The 22,039-nt window shown below is 43.9% G+C and overlaps 1 protein-coding gene across 1 annotated transcript in view; it reads left to right on the top strand.

Annotated features, from left to right (window-relative positions):
* Positions 1-22,039, top strand: part of LOC119966077 (3-hydroxyisobutyrate dehydrogenase, mitochondrial-like) — a 185,434-nt gene that overhangs the window by 34,336 nt on the left and 129,059 nt on the right. Inside the window, exon 4 of the mRNA XM_038797268.1 lies at positions 1,785-1,906. Within this exon, the coding sequence (XP_038653196.1) occupies positions 1,785-1,906 (122 nt within the window). The remainder of the gene's footprint in view (positions 1-1,784; positions 1,907-22,039) is intronic.

The following is a 22,039-nucleotide window of genomic DNA, read 5'->3' as shown; positions in this document are numbered from 1 at the left end:
TAATCTAATTCATAAGATATATAGGAGCAGAATTAGTGCCATTCAGCCCTTCGAGTCTGCTCTGTATGCTCTGCCATTCTATCATGGTTGATATATTCCTCAACTGCTACCTACAATGTTACAGACCAAGAGCTGGATTGCGAAATCAGCCAGAGCATCTCCTCCCTAGAACACATGACCTCGGAGCGGGAGTAGGCAATTTAGCCTACTAAATCATGGTTGATCCCATTCTGGCCTCAACTCCACCGCACTGCCCATCCTGGAATGAAGAACTTGTATGAGGATCGGTTGAGGACTCTGGGTCTGTACTCGTTGGAGTTTAGAAGACTGAGGGGTGGGGGTGGGGGGGGGGGGGGAAGGGCAGCACAGTGGCCTAGTGGTTAGCACAACCGCCTCATGGCGCTGAGGTCCCAGGTTCGATCCCGGCTCTGGGTCACTGTCCGTGTGGAGTTTGCACGTTCTCCCCGTGTCTGCGTGGGTTTCGCCCCCACAACCCAAAAATGTGCAGAGTAGGTGGATTGGCCACGCTAAATTGCCCCTTAATTGGAAAAAATAATTGGATAATCTAAATTTTTAAAAAAAGAAGACTGAGGGGGGATCTTATTGAAACTTACATGGTACTGCGAGGCCTGGATAGAGTGGACGTGGCGAAGATGTTTCCACTTGTAGGAAAAACTAGAACGAGAGGACACCATCTCAGACTAAAGGGACGGTCCTTTAAAACAGAGATGAGGAGGAATTTCTTCAGCCAGAGGGCGGTGAATCTGTGGAACTCTTTGCCGCAGAAGGCTGTGGAGGCCAAATCACTGAGTGTCTTTAGGACAGAGATAGATAGGGTTTTGATGAATAAGGGGATCAGGGGTTATGGGGAGAAGGCAGGAGAATGGGGATGAGAAAATATCAACCATAATTGTATAGCAGAGCAGACTCGATGGGCCAAGTGGCCTAATTCTGCTCCTATATCTTATGGTCTTGTGGTTCTCCATAACCCATTCAACAGTGTTTATTTTTAAAGGGGCCAGATGAGTAAACATGTTTGGAAAATCAGATATAAATTGTGTAGGAAGGGTGAAGAAGAGGTGGTAAGGTGGTGCAGTGGTGAGCATAGCTGCCTCACGGCGCTGAGGATCCAGGTTCGATCCTGGCCCCGGGTCACTTTCCCCCTGAATGCGTGGGTTTCGCCCAAACAACCCAAAGCTGTACAGGGTAGGTGGATTGGCCATGCTAAATTGCCCCTTAATTGGAAAAAAATGAATTGGGTACTCTAAATTTATTTTAAGAAAAGGAAGGGTAAAGACATGCATTGTATGAAAGTGGAAAGATAGTTTTCAGCATAGTTTATGATATGCCTTTGTATGTAAAAACCTTTTCCTGTGAAAATAAGGTAATATCTTATTCCTCTGATGATCCAGCGTCTGTTGTGGTATTCCTAACACCTGCCCTGTATACTTTGACCTCAAAACCTCTTGGAGTAGGGATTTCCCCTGATAGCTGTCCAATCACCCTTACCAGAAAGTATGTAGGTGGAAATAGTACCCGGCTCAGCTGTAATGTCCTAAAATTTTCTGATGTTCACAGGATTTCTTTGGTAACTGCAAGCGATGCCACTGAATGTCAATCCCAGTTGCTGTTTTCTGGATTAGAGAGAAGGTTTTTTTTCAAAGAAAGTAAATAAGTCTTGATATGCCACATTAAAGTGCATTGTTTTATTTTCCTGGTGAATACATAGTCAATAACTTTGAAGTCGATGGATTTTGAACTAACTTTCCATATTTTCTTTCCAGGAAAGTCAAAAAAGGTTCATTGCTAATTGATTCAAGCACTATTGACCCTGCAGTTTCGAAAGAAGTAGCCAAAGAAGCAGAAAAGACTGGAGCTTTGTTCATGGATGCGCCTGTATCTGGAGGTATTTAAGAAGTTGAGGAATATTTTATAAAGGAAATGCCTACAAAAAGCCTCTCCACTATGAGATAGCCACAAAATCTAACTGTCCAGAAACCAGACCGGCATTTTCCATTTCAGGGTGAAGTTAATGTGTTGATGCTGGGGACGGGTAGATTCTTTCGATGATCCAGTTCTGATCCATTTTCCTGGGTTGAAGCTCCTGATAGGAGGGAGACCATTAGTGTCAGCCTCGAACCTCCGGAACCCATTCCACTGTAGCAGTCAGTTTTCATGTGGTGAATGGGAAAAGAGTGGATAGTGTTTTTTTTTCATCAGGAGAGGGACATCTGGGGTGGAAAGCAATAGACTTCACTGTCTAAATTTTCTAAAATTCTCTTGTGGTTCTGCTTGATTTTGTGGGATGCTATGTGGCACACAAAAAGTTATAGTATGCCAATAGATCAAATCTCAATTTTATTATGATTGGAAGTTATAGATCAGTAGTTTTGATTACTATGTTAACCATATCTTTACTGTTATCTGGTCTGTTGAAGCATGGGATACAGGGGAAGGTGAAATAGATGGTGCTGGCGGATAGCAGTTAGCTTGTAGAAACTGTGAGTAGCAATTGTGGGGAGTAGTGGGGCGCCATTTGTTGAGAGAGTGATAGTATGTAGGAGCATACAAAGGCAATGGTGACCTGGGAAAATCAGGAGCATGCTCAGCTGGGGGTGTGGCATTGCGGGCATGAGATGGCAGGAGGGAAGGGTGGTAGATGGTGAATGAATTCCCATCACTTTCCAGGATAAAGAACAGTTTTCTGCTCCCATGTAATTTGAGGAAATCTATTATTCTAAAATGGATGTGACCCTTCCCACCAGGCTGAACTGCTACAATTATTTTTTTTACACAATTCTAGTTATTTAGAAGTGTTGAAAATCCATTTGAAGAACCATAAGCAAATTATTGGCAATGAAGGGAACATGTGTAGGCAGTGACACCAGTCGGTGTTTGGGGATTTGTTTGTGACAGGTGGATGACATTGGTTTGAGATCTGCTGGAAGGGAATTCTGGACATGAGGGATCAGAAACTTGATTTTAAGACTCCCAACTTGGTTTGGTAATATGCACAATCATGACACACCACCTTGAATACAGGTCTCAATTACAGATCACTGTAGGTAGATGAGAGAGAAGATTTGGCGTACGATAATAAGAAGGTTAAACAACGAAGGGCATACTATCAGGGCCGATGGTTTACAATGACTAAAACAAATTTTAATTTCATTGTAGGGCATTGTGCGACTTTTTAGAAGAATTCTGTGACCACATACACTTGTAGCTGCACAACCTTCATTTTCTATGTATTCTAATACCTAAGCATGTAATTTTTGACCTGTTGCCATTTTTTAATGCTACAGATACATGGGTGGTATGCACCATATACCTGTTGGAGTTAGATAATCCTATATTTAGTAGTACTGAAGAGAGAAGTATGGATTTGGGATGGTTGTGGCCATTTTTGTCACTGAAGAGAGATTCTGAGGTTTGACAAACTGGCGTGTTGATTCTGCAGTTTATCCAAAGTAGGGTAGATATGCAAAGATGTGACAGCATTGGGGAGATTTCCTGTAGCTTGAATTCATGTGGCTAAGTCTGCAACGCTTGAATGAACTGTGGAAGGGTAACTTTGGTTTTGACATCTTTACATAGAAATATTGAACATGTAAGCAAGAAAGTGATGTTGAATAAGTTTGCTTCAGATATTGGTTCGATCATAGTTGAAGTATTATATGTAATCTGGGAAGTTTATATGATGAATATTTGTCCTATAATAATTCGTTGGAATGAGAGGTAATATTTGTGAACTTTGAGGACACCCAAATCAGATCTTCAGAAGTGTGAACATTTTTTAGAGGGTGAAATGTGATGGATTGTTTCTGTTCTTTTGCACAACTGTGCCAATAAGACCATGGACTTCCCATTATGGAGAAGGGAGAATTTTGTAACAGCGCTATTAAAATCTGGAATAATTTATTAAACACATCTATTGGGATTGGAGTCAACAGCTTCAGTATTGCATCCAGAATAATAGGCTATCTAATTTCTGCCTGTGCTGTGAATTCTGCGAAATGTGCTTGACGGAGTGGTAACTGGTTGCCTGATATGTCAACCAAAAGGGTCTGTGACTCTAACCGAAAATATTTTTTGTTGGATGGGACAGATCGCATTTAAACATTTTAACCAGATGTGTAGTTATTTTGAAAGCTTTGATAGACTTTGAATTATATTTTTCATATTTTAGTTCAGGTAAGAAATACTGTGCAGAGTGGAAATCACCTGCACATTTGGCACCAGCTTTAAAAAATCGGATAGTTACAAATGTGTCCATTGTTTGAAACAAACTATTTAGAATGGACGCTTACATCATGATTAATTATTATTGATTCAGTAATGAGACGAAGAATGTTACAATTACAGAGAAATATGAGATTGTCACGTTTTGGGGACTGTGTCTTTAAGGTAAAACCAAGTCGTGAAGGAGTCATGTGACCTGCAATACATTCTGTCTAATCACAAATCTGGCTGACTAGGTTGCTATGGGGACAAGAGAGGGCCAAGTCAAAAGACTTGTAGAGAAGATGCAAGGTGTTCACATTTATGAACAATGGCAAAGGTATCTGTGCTGGCTGTGGGTAGACTGTTAGCCTCCAAGTCACGGGGAGGGGTTAAGAATTCTAGACTTCATAGACAGTTATACTTTAGGCTGAAATAAAAACAGAAGTGCTGGAAATACTCAGCACGTCAGGCAGCATTGGTGGAGAGAAACAAAGTTGCCTTTTCAGGTTGCTGGCCTTCCATGAGAACGTTAACTCTTGTCTCTCTACAAATGCTGCCGGACCTGCTAAGTATTTCTCTCACTTTTTTTGTTTTCATTTCAGAATTCCAGCATCTTCATGATTTTGTTTTGCAAACTTTAGGCTGCCTGTTTGATTCCAGGATGGGGCAGCACAGTAGCATTGTGGATAGCACAATGGCTTCACAGCTCCAGGGTCCCAGGTTCGATTCCGGCTTGGGTCACTGTCTGTGCGGAGTCTGCACATCCTCCCCGTGTGTGCGTGGGTTTCCTCCGGGTGCTCCGGTTTCCTCCCACAGTCCAAAGATGTGCAGGTTAGGTGGATTCGTCATGATAAATTGCCCTTGGTGTCCAAAATTGCCCTTTGTGTTGGGTGGGGTTACTGGGTTATGGGGATAGGGTGGAGGTGTTAACCTTGGGTAGGGTCCTCTTTCCAGGAGCCGGTGCAGACTCGATGGGCCAAATGGCCTCCTTCTGCACTGTAAATTCTATGTAAATAAAAAGATAGCATGGAGTTGAGGATCCAGACGATAGCTAATTAGCATTTCTACCTGGATACAAATCTCATGTGATTCAAGCTGCCATGAAGATGAGCTTTGAAGGAAAAGCTTACCGAAACAACTGTGGGTTATGGTATTTTGAAGATATCACTGAAACTCTCAGATTTTTGCAGACTAACTTGTGGCTGAGAGAGAGAGCAGGGAAAAAAAGGGAACGAGACTTGCACTTGAAGCAGTGAAAACGCTGACCCAGTTGTTCACCACATGGAATGGAGGTGGGTGCTTTCACTCAGATTTAAGAGACCCAGGCTTTAAAGGAGGCTGGAGGATTAATCTAACCTGGCCTAGAGTGAAGCAATCTGCTGTGTATCATTAACAATGAGTTAGTTTTGGGATTAGACATTATCTGGCTGGGAAAGGGAAAACGACACAGGTCTTTGACAGTGGAGAATAGAACATAGAACATAGAACGATACAGCGCAGTACAGGCCCTTCGGCCCACGATGTTGCACCGACATGGGAAGTCAAAAACTAAAGGCCATCTAACCTACACTATGCCCTTATCATCCATATGCTTATCCAATAAACTTTTAAATGCCCTCAATGTTGGCGAGTTCACTACTGTTGCAGGTAGGGCATTCCACGGCCTCACCACTCTTTGCGTAAAAAACCTACCTCTGACGTCTATCCTATATCTATTAATAGTTTTGGATTGGTTCCAGGAGAGTAAAGTGTTCACTTAAGAGACAGAATAAAGTATTACCATGATGGGGACTTTCAGTTGTTGTATAAGTTAAACTGGAAAGCTTCTCTGTACTTGAGATTATAAGTTGCCTACTGATGCTAAGGTAATGTTGATTTTAGTTTGTTACTGTAAAGGTCTTAAAACCTAAAATATTGTCATGTGATCCTTCCAAACAATGACTGGAACCTCAAATGCCTTTTTAAAAAAGGGTATTTGGCCCTACACTGATCATAACAGGGAAAAAGAGGGGTATCTGCTATCTCTGCCGATCATAATCATAGAATTTACAGTGCAGAAGGAGGCCATTTGGCCCATCGAGTCTGCACCGGCTCTTAGAAAGAGCACCCTACCCAAGGTCAACACCTCCCCCTATCCCAATAACCCAGTAACCCCACCCAACACTAAGGGCAATTTTGGACACTAAGGGCAATTTATCAGGCCAATCCACCTAACCTGCACATCTTTGGACTGTGGGAGGAAACCGGAGCACCCGGAGGAAACCCACGCACACGCGGGGAGGATGTGCAGACTCCGCACAGACAGTGACCCAAGCCGGAATCGAACCTGGGACCCTGGAGCTGTGAAGCCATTGTGCTATCCACAATGCTACCGTGCTGCCCTTAATGTTGTTTAAACCTTTGGCATAACCATTGGGAATGTTTTGTTTTCTCATTAAAACTCCTGTGCTAATTCCTTGTTGTGGTGCAGTTCCATATATTTGGGCAACTTGTGGTACCTTGTTGAAATAGCAGATGTAGACAATAAATGTTAGTCAGATGTTTGACACTGGGGATACTGTAACCTGAACCTGTACCAATGCCCATGCACACATGACTCCAGCAGGGGTCACCAGATGATGGAACATAACTCTGTCCTTTCCCCGCCCAATTCCTGCCTGCGGCTTTAATGCCACTGATGGCATGCCTCCTGCTGCCCCAGCCGAGATCAGCGAACTTGGTAGACTAAAAATATAGTTGCTTATTGTACTACCGTGACTCTTCATAAAGATCATGCCTCCTACTGATATAGTTATCCATGGTTAGATTAAATTACATTTTTGAAAATTTGAGCATTCAAAGCTGCTGCTGATTGTGACATGGAGAAAATCAGCTCTTAAAACAATGGTGGTTTTCCCTCGTATATTCAACAATACTTTGCTGCTTGCCAGCTGACTTAATTGTGGCCAGGCTCCCCATTTAAAAATAACCCCAGATGAGATACATCATTCAGAACACTGGACTACAAAGTACTGCCTTGCAGTCTATTAGCATGAATAATATTTTACAAAGTAAAATGCCCACTTCTAAAAGAAGGTTTAGATTATTGCTATTTTAAAATAATTTCTTGATAAAATGGCATTATGTTTTTGGCCTCAGTACGAAAATGACTGATTATAGACTTTGAGGTCTGCTTTGTGAAGTTACCAGAAAACATAATTGTCCAAAACCCATTTCAAAAGTAATCATTTATTTTTATTTATTTACTTTTTAATTACTTTTTCTGAGTTACAAAGCCAGGACTCAGAGTGTGGACAGGGACAAACCCCTAATACAGCTCCTTGCCTACTCCAAAAAACAATTCAAATTAAAATTGTATCCAATTCATGGTCCCCACATGAGAGACATACCAGATCTGAGCCAAAAGGCCGAGCAGATACTACACTTGATCTTCGCCAAAAGGCCACTGAAAATATTGTACTTCCCTTCCCCAGAAAAGCTTCAATTGACAAAACAGTTCACTGGCATTTTCCCTTCCTAGTCCTGAATTGTTAATTGCACAGTAAGTCTTATAAACAGGCCTCACTAATTGAACAAGCTGTTTCTAAGAATATTGTTTGTTCTTTTTTCCCCCAGCACCACTTTCCCTTGAAGCTGATTCACTGGCCACTGCTGCTGGGACATTGCACAGAGGCTACCAGACATATACTCAAGTGTAGACAGTGAAGGACAACAGCCCCATTTCATCACTAAGAGCATCAGGTTCAGCTAACTAAGTACAGTACTTGACCTTCTGAGTCAGTACCATATCATGCAGTATTTATTTTTTGCTGAACTACCAGGGAGCCAAGAGTAAATTGTAATCTTGGGCTTAGTTCAAACCCTGCTTTGAGATGAAAGAGCAGTATTCACACTCCCAGCATTACTGATTTCACAGATAGTTGAGTTTAAGCAAAATGCCATTTAAATTTTTTTTAATGTGTTTCTTTAACCAATAAGGTGAGATACTGATTTAAATTTCGATTTATTGTCACGTGTACTGGGGTACAGTGAAAAGTATTGTTCTGCGTACAGTCCAGGCAGATCAATCCATACGTGAAAAACATAGGACATACCATAAATACACAATGTAACTACATAGGCATGTGGAGTATGGTGCTATAACAGTAGAGAAGATGCGTAGAGAGATCAGTTCAGTTCATAAGAGGGTAATTCAGGAGTCTGTTAACAACGGTGAAGAAGCTGTTTTTACACCTGTTAGTGCGTGTTCTCAGACATTTGTATCTTCTGCCCGATGGAAGAGGTTGGAAGAGAGAATAACCTGGGTGGAAGGGGTCTTTGATTATGCTGCCCACTTTCCAAAGGCAGCAGGAGGTGTAGACAGAGTCCGTGGATGGGAGGCAATTTGCGTGATGGACTGGGCTGTGTTCACGACTCTCTGTAGTGTCGTACAGTCTTGGGTCGAGCAGTTGCCATGCCGGGCTGTGATGCAACCAGATAGGATGATTTCTATGGCGCATCTGTAAAAAATGGTGAGAGTCAATGTGGACATGCCGTAATTCCTTAGTTTCCTGAGGAAGTATAGGCAAGTGTTTCTGAATCATGCAGCATTGTTTAGTAGCAAAACTGGATTTCATGATTTCTTTCTGCCTGGCGTTAATTTTTATGAATTCTTGATTGTGTGTAATTTAATGGGAATGTAAATGTTCCAGTGGTAAATCTCTTTATGTAAAAAAAATTAAAACTAATTCCAAGGGGCTTTTCACAGTAACTTCATACTTGTAACAATAAAAGGTTATTATTATTAAGGTCTAGCCATGATTACCAATTAGTTTATCAAATCCTCATGCCTCGTGATCCTTGAATTGTTATAATTAGAGGGTATTATATACAAGTTAATAAATAATATAATTGAGGAAAAGAGCAAATAGGTTAAAATATTCTAGCTGAGAGATTCACCTCTGAGATTGATTCTATTTATTCCATTTCTGGCAGAGTCTCACTGTGCAGTCTGCCTCACATGTGTGATACCAGTTTTGGCAGTTAGTGAGCAGCCACATGTCTGTTTTGTTATGCAGGGAAAACTGATATTCGTATTGGCACAATATCTCTTTTATAAAGCGGAGAAAGCTCCAACCCACTTATCAGTGGAGCAGCTAGTTATGGTTTCATCAGCAAGGGTAGTAATGGGCTGTAAAAGATTTCATAATTAAAACAAAAATCCAATTGGCTGCATGATGAGCTGGATTTTCAGTTTTTTTGGCAGAACCTTAACTTCTGTACAGGAGGCATTTGTATTTTTAGCGTCTTTGTATGTTGAATTGCTTTGAAATAGAGTTTAGGAAGTTCAAATGGTAACTATTTACTTCAGTGCCAAAATCAGTACATTCTAATGATTGCCTTTTTTAATATGATAGCTAGTAGACACACACATAATCGTATCAATCTGTCATTGATTTAAGGAGATGTCTGGTATTGTACACATCAAATGCTAAGATTACTTTAGAGTCTTCTAACATGAGTTAATGACAGCTTTACTCAACTTAGGACTTAGTGGAAAATGAAGCTGGGCTGTAAATTACCTCTCCAAGTCCATAAAATTTAGGATATGGGGATCGTGTGGCCCTTGATTTTAGATTGTTTGTTTATCAGCTGGCGCCTGGTCTGGAGTTAAGATTTGTAGATGTAAATCTCTGACAGAACTTGGAAACTCCTGCAGGCTACTTTCTTTATGACTTGGGGTAAATTGAGTTGAAAGCTCTGCCTTAATCATGAGTAATGATGCATCTACGTTAATTTCTGAACCATTTTACCAAAGTCCCTTTGTTTGTAGGTTTGGAATTCTGACCCTCCGTTGATGGGTGTGTTAAGAGGAGTCGCTGTTATCATAGCTGTGAATAAACCTTTTCAGAATGATTATCCAGAGCATGGAATGTTTTGTGCTTTTCTCATGAGCCTGATAGTGAAGTAGTAAACTCTTTCCCAGAAATCAAACATGTACTTTCAATAAAGTTGAAGAAATATTTTAAATTAGATGAAGCATCATTTGACCATATTAGTTTAACAATCAACTACATCTTTCTCTTTTGCCACAACATGTACTGATTTATAACTTCGTTGGAATCTTGAAATGAAAATGTAATGAATGCCATCAAATGATAGCCCTGCCTCTGAAAATAATGCAATCAAAGCTGTTGCAGTCAGTTTGGTCGTCTCCAGACGTTTACCAAGAAAGCATTTCAGTGTGCATTCGCTTGGGACTTTGCACCAACTGGTTGTGAGAAGTCAAGTTGATGTCTTCATTTATACAGAATAGTCACTGTTCTATGTACTCATGGGAACATTTAAAAAACTTGTTTTCTGGACGTGACATGTATTCATTGCTCATCCCTTGTTCCCCTGAGAAGGTGCAGTGGTGCTGCCTTGGTCCTTGTGATGACGCTTCCAGCGGTGTTAGTGAGGGATTTGCAGGATTTTAATCCAGTGAGAGTGAAGGAATGGCATTATAGTTCGAGCTTTGGATGTTGTGACTTGCTTTACTCAGTGGTAAGTGTTTGCAGGGTTGGGCGATACTGTCCGAGGACGTTTGGCCAGTTCAGTTCTTCCTCCTCCATCTTCCCCTCCTTGACCCGTGACCTTTTTCCGAATCTGTTCACTACTTATTCTGAAGATTCTGAGTCGTGTCACAATGGAGTTCCACAGAAACTCCCTCCCCTCACTCAAGTGGTTGCTTTTCAAGTGTGAACCTGACTGCTGGCGTTATCAGTAGTTGTCTTTGAACCTAATCCCGCCCTCACTTGATTTCCTCATGTGCATATTTCATCTCCATTTATCGTGTCTTCCTGACTTCGAAGCATTCTGGTAAACTAAGATGACGTGAAATTTGGTGAAAATGCTGAATTCTTAATCCGTGCTTCCTCCTCGTGCTCTAGTGGATGATGGCAGGCTGTTCAACTTTGGGCATCGTCACAACTGAGTTCAGCCATGTCAAATGCTTGATGAGGCTGCATGTGCTTTTTCCAGCAGGAATCATTGGAGAACAAAACTGAATAGTAATACTCGAGGCCTGGGCTGAGACCAGTTGGAGCATTCCTTGCTAAGTTTGACTAACTCAGCCCTAGATTTGCTCATGAGAAAATTGGGCATTGAACGTTGGCAGAGAAATTCAATTTACAAAAATTCAATCAGATCCTACGTACCCTACATGTGACTGACTGACTATTTTAACAATTAAAGGACTGCAGTGACTGCACTCGTTAGTATTAAATATGCTGTTCTCCACCCTAAATAAACTAACTGAAATTAAAAGCATTTTATAAGTGAAATGTAATTGTATTTGGATCGCAAATAGGAACCTTTTGAGTATTTTGTTAATGGAGCATATAGAACCATAGAACAGTACAGCACAGAACAGGCCCTTCGGCCCTCGATGTTGTGCCGAGCCATGATCACCCTACTCAAACCCACGTATCCACCCTATACCCGTAACCCAACAACCCCCCCTCCCACCTTACTTTTTAGGACACTACGGGCAATTTAGCATGGCCATCCACCTAACCCGCACATCTTTGGACTGTGGGAGGAAACCGAAGCACCCGGAGGAAACCCACGCACACACGGGGAGGACGTGCAGACTCCGCACAGACAGTGACCCAGCCGGGAATCGAACCTGGGACCCTGGAGCTGTGAAGCATTTATGCTAACCACCATGCTACCGTGTTGCCCCCATGAGACACGTTCTCATTTAACATTTTATTTTGTTATCTCCCCGTGCCGAGGTACATTAGACAACTTCAAACGTAAGTTTGTCTGTTCTAAAGAAGTCATGTTGGACTCAAAACATAACCTCTGTTTCTCTCTCCCCACATGCTGCCAGATCTGCTGTGCATTTCCAGCAATGTTTGCTTTTATTATAGATTTGTTTGGGCATATTGATCAAAGAAATAACTACTCATTGGTCTTGTTTGAAGCTGCGTGTGACTTAATATTTTAGTGATGCCACATTTTAATGAGGCAGGAACTGCATATTCATGCACAATTGAATACTCCTGTAGAACATTCCACATTTTTACATTACATTGCCTGCAATTTATTCCCTTTTGGAAGAATACCTAAATATTTGTAGAAACTGGTCGCTTGTCAGAGTGCATTCTTTTATATTCTTATAGACAGATTGCCTTTCAAAGAAAGTATGCAAACTTGAAAAGGTGCATGTATTGTGTGGACTTTTCATGAACACTTTTAATGGTTGTGTTTTACTTGGGTTTTCATATCCGTCTCCATCAAGATCTGGACAAGTAGATGTATTACAACTGGAATAATGCTGGACTCACTGGAACTGGCACAGTACATCTGCCATACTTCTGTGATGAGGTGCATTGCAACTGCCGCATCAAGTTATCAGTGAAAGTCAATCTTTCTCTTCTCTCCCACTACCCAGTTTGGGAAGGAAAACTTTTTTTGGGAGAGTACTTAAATGTGTGTATACGTGTGTGTGGCCACATGAAACAGGCCACACTTGTTGAGTGATCCAGTTCCTCCCTAACCAGGGGCATTGCAGCACATAACAGTGCTTTGAAGGAAACTAACATCACCAACCATGACAAATAAAGCTTAGCCCATCTGTTGAGTGGCATTGTCATTCTGTGTGCTGAACTTCAGATTTCTGGCGAATTTCTCCAATAATTTGGATAATTCATTTCAAGACGATTCAAATACATAAAAGTTTTTTTTCTAAATTTAAATGCCCCAGTTCAGTTCAGCTGCTAACCTAGTTGAAATAATATGGAAAAACCAAGGTGAAGGTGAAGGCCAACCAGGTTTGAAATTTGTAACTCGGTGACTCCTGGTTTGGAATTTCCAAGTTGAAAATTGTTGATAATAAGACTGTGGGAGGTGAGGACTTCATAGAATGGTTGCAGTGCTGAAGGAAGCTAACAAGCCTGTTGTGTCCATGGCAGCTGTATGCTAGAGCAAGTCCCACACCCCAGACTTATCCCATAGCCCTGCAAGTTCCATCCTTTCAGATGATTATACCATTATCCAAAAAGCTGTGATTAAATCTGCCTCCAACACACTGGCAGTGCTTTCCAGATCCTAACCACTCCTGCGTTTATGAAAAAAAAGTTTTTGCTTGTTGTCATTGGTTCTTTTGAAAGTCACCGTAAATCCTCTGGTTTTTGGCCCTCATGTCACTTGGAGCAGCTTTTCCCTATTTACTTTGTCCATGGTTTTGAACACCTCTGTCAAGTCTCCTTTTAATCCTCGAAAGAGAGCAGTTGCAATTTCTTCAATCTATCCACACAATTGAAGTTCCTCCTCCCTGGAACCATCCTTACAATTTTTCATTCTCATCTTTCATTCTCACTGCACAGTATAAATATGTCCTACTTTCTCTGTCTGTTTGCTTTGGCAAAGAGTCATCGGACTCGAAACGTTAGCTCTTTTCTCTCCCTGCAGATGCTGCCAGACCTGCTGAGATTTTCCAGCATTTTCCCTTTCGTTTCAGATTCCAGCATCCGCAGTAATTTGCTTTTATTTCTTACAATTTTTTTCCTGCATTCTCTTTAATGCCTTCACATCCATCAAAATGTGTTGTGTCCACATTTGGGCACAATACTCCAGCTGAGGCTGAACCAGTGTTTTATAAAGGTTCAGCATAACTTCTTTCCTTCTGTACTCGATGTCCCATTCTAATGCTTTGAGTTCCTGGGAACAAAATATGTTACTTTCTTTATGTGAAAGTAATGTCTTCAGTAGAGCTTTGAGAAATATATTAGAATATAGTCTCCATAAGTATAACATACGTGTAGAAATGTGGTAAATACCCAGTTGTAATTGTGTGAAGATAATCCATTAAAAGAGATTAAGGTTAATACTCTTGTGTATATAGTACCAGCAGATGGCATTGTAGCCAAACCTGTTCAGCAATTGGAGCTGTTAGAAGAGGTACTACTCAAACATAGACCTAACTCAGATCATTTTAAACCCTTCGGCAATGGTACTGGACAAGGCTTTAGTTTATGTCCTTTTCAATCTCAATGCTGCGATAGGAAATTCGAGTGAAACGCCATTGGAGAATCTCGTTTAGTTCTAAATGATATAGGCTATATACAGCTGTGAAAATGATCTACCATTCTGGATTAGTTTGAGTTGAAGTCCGACAAATTGATTTCTAACAATGCATTGCATTATTTCTTTCTCAGCTCAAGGGTGTGTTTGGTCGTATGCAGTTACTCCGATTATAGCTATTGGCATACAAGTGGAAATTGCTGTTCAAAATTACATGGTGTTTTGGAGCCATGCCTACCTACCTGTTATTTTTTTAAACAATTGCAGATAATCATTGAGCTGCTGTATGCACATAAATTGCAGAATTTGTTGGATTGTTTTTTCCTTTGGTAACTGTTGCTTTCCCCCTGTCAGAATCATAATCGCTTATTGTCACAAGTAGGCTTCAGTTAAATTACTGTGAAAAGCCTCTGGTTGCCACATTCCGGCGGCCGGCTTGTTCGGGGAGGCCAGTACAGGAATTGAACCTGCACTGCTGGTCTTGTTCTGCATTACAAGCCAGCTGTTTAGCCTACTGTGCAAAACCAGCCCCTACAGAATGCTGTGATAGTAATTGCCCCAAATCAGATTATTCACCAGCACTTTTTTTCTGTGATCTTGTTGAAATGCTCTTTTTGCCTTGCAGTCTTTGGAACTATCTTCTGGGCGGGATTCTCCATTCCTCGCAGATAAAATCGGGAACGTGATCGGGTGGAGAATCACACCGCGCGGCAAAATTGGGATTTGCGTCAGGTGGCAAATCTGTCGTGGGTCTCTGTGCCCGCCCCGCCTGCTGTAGCAAGTTTCCCATTGGCCCAGTTGGGTTTTCCACCCAACTTGGTGGGACCAGGCAAATAGCTCATTAGAGCTATTTTGCATGTCATTGGAATGCAGGTGCGCACCATTTACAAGCCAGATGGGATGCTCTGGGCCCCTCCCCCGGCCGAGAGTCCTGCTGGCGTGAATTTGTGCAAGTATCGGGGAGTGTGGACCTGGCACCTTGGAGTCTGAGGGGTGGCACAGTGGTAATTAGCCATCTAACAATAGCTACCAGCGTGCACAATGGGTCCTTCCCGAGAGGTAGGGGCGGGGGTGGGGGGGGGGGGGGGGCTTGTGCTGGGCTGGTGGGGTTCAGGTCAGGGCCTTCCATGGGATGGGGCTCCTTTGGCTGCTCTCCCTTTAACTTTTATATACTGACTGTCTTTCTAAAAAACTAATGTTTTTATTGGTTTTCACATTTTTATGTTACACATTCCACTTCATACTTTAAAGATAGATAGAGAAATACAGCACAGAACAGGCCCTTCGGCCCATGATCTTGCGCCAAACTTTTGTCCTAGGTTAATCATAGAATTTTGGACAATTTTTCATGGCCAATCCACCCAACCTGCACATCTTTGGACTGTGGGAGGAAACCGGAGTACCCGGAGGAAACCCACGCAGTCACGGGGAGGATGTGCAGACTCCACACAGACAGCGACCCAAGTCGAAATCGAACTTGGGACCCTGGAGCTGTGAAGCAATTGTGCTATCCACAATGCTACCGTGCTGCCCTTAAGAAGTTAACCTACACTCCATTATTCTACCCTAATCCATGTACCTATCCAATAGCCGCTTGAAGGTCCCTAACTTTTCCGACTCAACTACTTCCACAAGCAGTGCATTCCATGCCCCCACTACTCTCTGGGTAAAGAACCTACCTCTGACATCCCCTCTATATCTTCCACCATTTATCTTAAATTTATGTCCCCTTGTAATGGTGTGTTCCACCCGGGGTAAAAGTCTCTGACTGTCTATCTATTCCCCTAATCATCTTATATAAACTTACAACTTTCATCACCATGTATAGTACTGAGCAAAGCAACCAAAGAAAACATAAACATTACAAGTGAGATATAAACCAAAGAAGAATAAGAAGAAGAAAGCAAAAACGTTACAAACAAACCGAGGATCATTATACGTATTTACATGCCCCCCACCCGTGGCTGTGAGTTCCCTTTGGCTCCTGTTTTAGTTGGACTGCCCAGTTTTCTGACTGACTGCTTAATAGATTTAATGGCTGCAGATGGGGAGAACAGCCAATGGAGCCCATCCCAAGGATGACACCTGACAGCCCCACCAGCCTAGCATAAGCCTGCCTGACACCCACCCTCACCTCCCAGGAACGTGAGTGAGGGTACTTTGTATTGCAAGCTGCCAGGTTGGCGCTGCCAAGGGACAGGGCATGGAGGGGGGAAAGCGGGGGAGCTAAAGGGAGGATCTGGGGAGTGACGGGGAGGCTGAATGGGAAGATCTGGTTGGGGGGGGTGCTGAAGGAGGGTTATGATGTCTGGACCATTACCAACACTTAGGATGCGCTGGTGTCCTGCCTGCTTTGCGGGGTTGGGGGTGGGGGATCCATTCCAGCAGCTAATTGAGATTGGAACACCCTTTGAAGATGGCGCTCCAATCTTGGGGGGCCTGGGATCTGAGTGATTAGGTCCCACCTCTCTCAGTTGCAGCATGGACCCTGACGTGCCACGGGATGGGATGTAAAGCCGATTTCCAAAAAAACCCTTTTCCAAATGCCATGGAATGGCACGTTGGGGGGCCTAGTGCTAGCGGGGAACTGTCCCGATTCTCTGCTGGCGGGAGCACTTAGACTCCGGAATAGAGCCCTGTCCCTTTGTCTCTGACATCCTTATGGACTCTTGCTGTTTCTGGTTGACATGTACTCTAGCTCAGGGCTTTTCAAAGTGCGGCTTGCAACCTGCGGGTGAGTGACGAGAGATCTGCGGGGCGATTGGGCGCGCCGTTCCCCCAATGGTCCCAATCACTGGAGAAGCGGCCAACAGCCAATACCGGCTCTTACATTGAGTTTTTTAAAAAATGCATTTAGCTTATCCAATTATTTTGTTTTCCCAATTAAGGGGCAATTTAGTGTGGCCAATCCACCTAACCTGCACATCTTTGGATTGTGGGAATGAAACACACGCAGACATGGGGAGAATGTGCAGACTCCAAATGGACAGTGACCCAGGGCCGGGATTCGAACCTGGGTCCTCAGCGCCATAGGCAGCAGTGCTAACCACTGCGCCACTTTGCCGCCTTTCGGCTCTTACATTGAGAATGGCAACTGCTGCCACCTTTTTAAATGGAAGTAATGAGGCTGTGTGGAGCCTTTAGGCCAGAAGCGGCAGCAGAGAGCAGATCACGCCCCCTGCACGCACACTTGATGTCAAGTGCACATGCTTTTGGCACCAAATCACAGAGCACTGTTGCTTCCATTTTCCAGCTGCTGGCAAGCAAGGCAAGTGAATTTTGAAGGTGAATGGGTTTCTTAAAAGTAAGAGATGGCCATCGATTCAAATAGGCAGTTTACCTATTTGGATGTTTGAATAGAATCTCACAATAGAATCTGTTGGAGTGAGCTACTTAGGAGAGTCCAGGGCAGGACATAGCAGTGCTAGTGTTAGCTCTGTGCAGAGCTCCGGGGCCTCTGGTTAACAGCCTACAAAGAAGAAGCTTAACTGGGGAACACAGCAATATAAAGGTAATTTCTTGAGTTATGGTTTTGTCAACTGCCAATGCAAATAAGATTGCAAAGCCCCTGTGTGTTATATGCAGGGAATTACGGGCAGATTAGAGGAGAAGTTTCTGATTTTGAAAGAGAACTGGTGGGTGAACATTTCCTTCTGAGGTTGAGATCCCAGAGTCAGTTTTTAACTTAGAGCTGTTGGACCTGACCTGTGACAGCACATTAAAAACTCAGCAAAAGCCCATGAGACTGTCAGCACTCTGGTGTAGCATCTCCCAGGAGATCCAGTGCTGAGTAAAACATGCATTTCGTTGCTATTGCCCTTCACGACAACCTACATGTACAAAATTGGATTTTCCATTTTCATAAAAGATGAAGCCGGCAGAAAGGAACTGGATGATGACTGCACCTGATATGCACATTGCCATCTCCACCTTTGAACCGGATTCAACTGAGGTTGTGAGAACCAACCAGGTTCCCCTTTCATATTAAAACAGTAAGAAGTCTTACAACACCAGGTTAAAGTCCAACAGGTTTGATTCAAACACGAGCTTTCGGAGCGCAGCTCCTTCCTCAGGTGAATGGCCAACGCCGGCATCTCCACATCATTTCATATTAAAAGTAAGTGAACGTTGCGTGGGCTGTGAAGGCTGGCCAGAGTGGGCCACGAAGGCTGGCCAGTGTGGGCCGCGAAGGCTGGCCAGTGTGGGCCGCGAAGGCTGGCCAGTGTGGGCCGCGAAGGCTGGCCAGTGTGGGCCGCGAAGGCTGGCCAGTGTGGGCCGCGAAGGCTGGCCAGTGTGGGCCGCGAAGGCTGGCCAGTGTGGGCCGCGAAGGCTGGCCAGTGTGGGCCGCGAAGGCTGGCCAGTGTGGGCCGCGAAGGCTGGCCAGTGTGGGCCGCGAAGGCTGGCCAGTGTGGGCCGCGAAGGCTGGCCAGTGTGGGCCGCGAAGGCTGGCCAGAGTGGGCCGCGAAGGCTGGCCAGTGTGGGCCGCGAAGGCTGGCCAGTGTGGGCCGCGAAGGCTGGCCAGTGTGGGCCGCGAAGGCTGGCCAGTGTGGGCCGCGAAGGTTGGCCAGTGTGGGCCGCGAAGGCTGGCCAGTGTGGGCCGCGAAGGCTGGCCAGTGTGGGCCGCGAAGGTTGGCCAGTGTGGGCCGCGAAGGCTGGCCAGTGTGGGCCGCGAAGGCTGGCCAGTGTGGGCCGCGAAGGCTGGCCAGTGTGGGCCGCGAAGGCTGGCCAGAGTGGGCCGCGAAGGCTGGCCAGTGTGGGCCATGAAGGCTGGCCAGAGTGGGCCGCGAAGGCTGGCCAGTGTGGGCCATGAAGGCTGGCCAGTGTGGGCCGCGAAGGCTGGCCAGTGTGGGCCGCGAAGGCTGGCCAGTGTGGGCCGCGAAGGCTGGCCAGAGTGGGCCGCGAAGGCTGGCCAGTGTGGGCCGCGAAGGCTGGCCAGTGTGGGCCGCGAAGGTCGGCCTGTTGGTAAAAATGGGTCCCCAGAAAAAAAAGTTTGAAAAACACTGCTCTAGCCTGTTGCCTTGCATTTTCATGATCAGATTGGTGCATTCGCTCTCTGTTCTACCTGCTGCCAGTTGTTGTTGTTTTTGCTCTGGGCATGTATGTTAATATGACATTTCCATTGTTGTTGGAAGTTTGATCCAAATTTGGGTGAATGAACTCTTTATTGCTCTCTGCTTTGCATTGGGAATTGGTCACTGGAACCGATTGTTTCTACTGTTCATTAGACCCAATAGTTCGCTGGTTCCACAAATACCATGATCAAGCTGCCAGTCATGAATAATGTACCTCAAGTGATGCAGGAAAGAAAAATACAGTTCCTGGAATTTTCTTTATTATCCTCTACTGTGAAGACAGGCAAGGTATTGGTTCAGTGCCTCTGCCATCTCGGTGTTCCCCATTAATACCTCACCAGTATCGTCCTCTAAAGGCCAACATTTATGTTAGCTACTCTCTTCCTCTTTATATAATTATACAAGCTCTTGTTTATCTGTGTTTACGTTTGCTGCTAGTTTCCTTTCATAGTTTATCTTTGCTTTTTTGATTCTATTTTTAGTAGCTTTTTGCTGACCCCTAAAATTTTCCCCATCCTCCATCTTAACACTAGCTTTTGCAGTATGGTAGGCGCCACCTTTAACCTGTCTGTCCTCCTTGATTTCCTTGTATGGTCATGGAACATATTTCTCCCTTTTACAATTCCTCTTCTTCTCAGCAATGTACTTTAATTAAGAGATATTTAATATCGCCCTTGTAGCCACCTGGGGTGGCCACTGCCCAACACAAAATGGAAGATTACAAGGAATGCAGGGAAAATGGACATGTTGCAAAAGCAAGCAGCTTGCAAAAGCGCTTGTGTATTCTGACTGCTGCAGAAACCAGTTCTGACTGCTGCAGAAACCAGACAGCACTGTGAAAAGAACAAGTTAGCATATTAATGAGGCGATACCGGGCGATCCCCAGGCACAAAAGACACAAATTAACACTAATCGATACATTGAATGGAAGGCCAGACTTTTCGGCGCCAAAGAAGCCCAAAACAATGAGTCCCAAGAACCGCCCCAGTGATCGAGATACTGTCCCGTTATTGGGGAATTCAAATCAATTGATTGGGAAGAGACCCAATCGATTGCGAGTTTATAGAGGGTCCGCCCAGACCCTGAGAGAGGTATAAGACAGAGACTGCGACCCCAGCTCTCTCTCTCTGCCAGCCTCTCCTTGATCAGCCAGCCGTCCCAGCAGAACACCGTTGCAGCAGAAGAACCTTCAGGAGGAGAGGCCTGGACAGCAGCCGCCATCACATAAGTGTCATACAATGCACGCTACGAGAGTAGACACTCCTGACCCCCTTTAGTCCATAACTACTGGAAGCCTGCGGACCCAGGACAAAGCTAGAGGCCGTTGTTCCCTGATGCGGCAGTCCCCTTATCCAGATAAGTATTTGGCCTATTAGTGGTAGGATTAGCCTAGTCTTAAAGTTTTAAATGCATGATTAGTAGAATACTGTATTATAATAAACGTGTCTTGTTTGAATTTACTAACTGGTGTGGAGTTATTGATTTGAACTTGACCTTGAAACTTGTGGCGGTATCTTAACGATACCTGGCGACTCCACAGCTAAGGAACGGAATAGAGCCAAATTGAGTGTTAAGCACACTCACTCAGAATGAGCAACACCCTGAACATCCACCATTGTTCCTACCCTCAATTATTTGTGTCCAGTCTACTTGGGCCAACTCATTCCTCAGGCGTGTACAATTACCTCTGTCCAATGCTAAAACTCTTATTATAGCACTCTGCCTCTTTCGCTCAATCTGAATTTCAAATTCTAGCATGCTGTGATCACTCTTTCCAAGAGGGTCCTTAACGGCAAGATTATTTATCAAGCCTTCTTCGTTACATAACACTAAATCTAAAGTAGCCTCCTCCGTGGTTGGCTCCATAGCAATATGCTCTAAGAAACAATCCTTCATGCACTCTATGAAATCTCCCATCCCATATTCTAAGAAATCTTTTCCATGTTGTCCAAGATCTAATTAGCTGCCTTCCACAGGGCTACATACAACGTATTGTTTTCCCACATCAGTGCATCTGAACCTGATGCAAGTGCCCAATGCATTGAATCGAAAGCCCTTGATGTTGCTGCCAGCTGGAGGAGAGAGAGAAAGTGTGCAAAAAGAGAGAACTTTTAGAAAAGCATGTTTATTCGAAGTGTTTTTGAATTGTAAATGTCCTAACTGTTCAGTTTGGAATTTCAGATCTGTCCTGATCTTAGTTAGGGTGCAACTGTGAATGTCATAAATGGCCTCGGCCGTTTTAGGATATGGTAAGGAAATTTGGCTAACTTTCCGTTTTCTGCGCTGTGAGAAAAGTGGATTATGCACCAACAGGGGAATGAACTGACCTCATCCCATAATGTGAGGTCACTCATGATAGAAATTTACTGTCTCAGAGTTGGTGCTGAGATTGCAAAGCTACAGGCAGCAATTTTGAGTGCCAGCAGACACTCAGGTCCTGCTCATTATATACTACTAGAATTTGTTAGTGTTCAGAAGAGCGGACCCAAGGCAGCAAGATTGGGGATGGCGTGCAGGAGTGCACACTGATTTTGTTATTTTTGAATTGAGACCTCCCCAATGTCGGTTCAGATGCTCCAGTCACATTGTGTGGAGTCTATGATTCATTTATTGTGGACCTTATTGACGCACATCCTTGCCTGATGCTGAAGGGAAGGAGTGCTTTGCATTATTAGTTCGTACAAGTTGAAACG

The sequence above is a fragment of the Scyliorhinus canicula genome, chromosome 5 (assembly GCF_902713615.1).
Source record: "Scyliorhinus canicula chromosome 5, sScyCan1.1, whole genome shotgun sequence".
NCBI lineage: Eukaryota > Metazoa > Chordata > Chondrichthyes > Carcharhiniformes > Scyliorhinidae > Scyliorhinus > Scyliorhinus canicula.
This window is presented reverse-complemented; position numbering and strand designations above follow the sequence as displayed.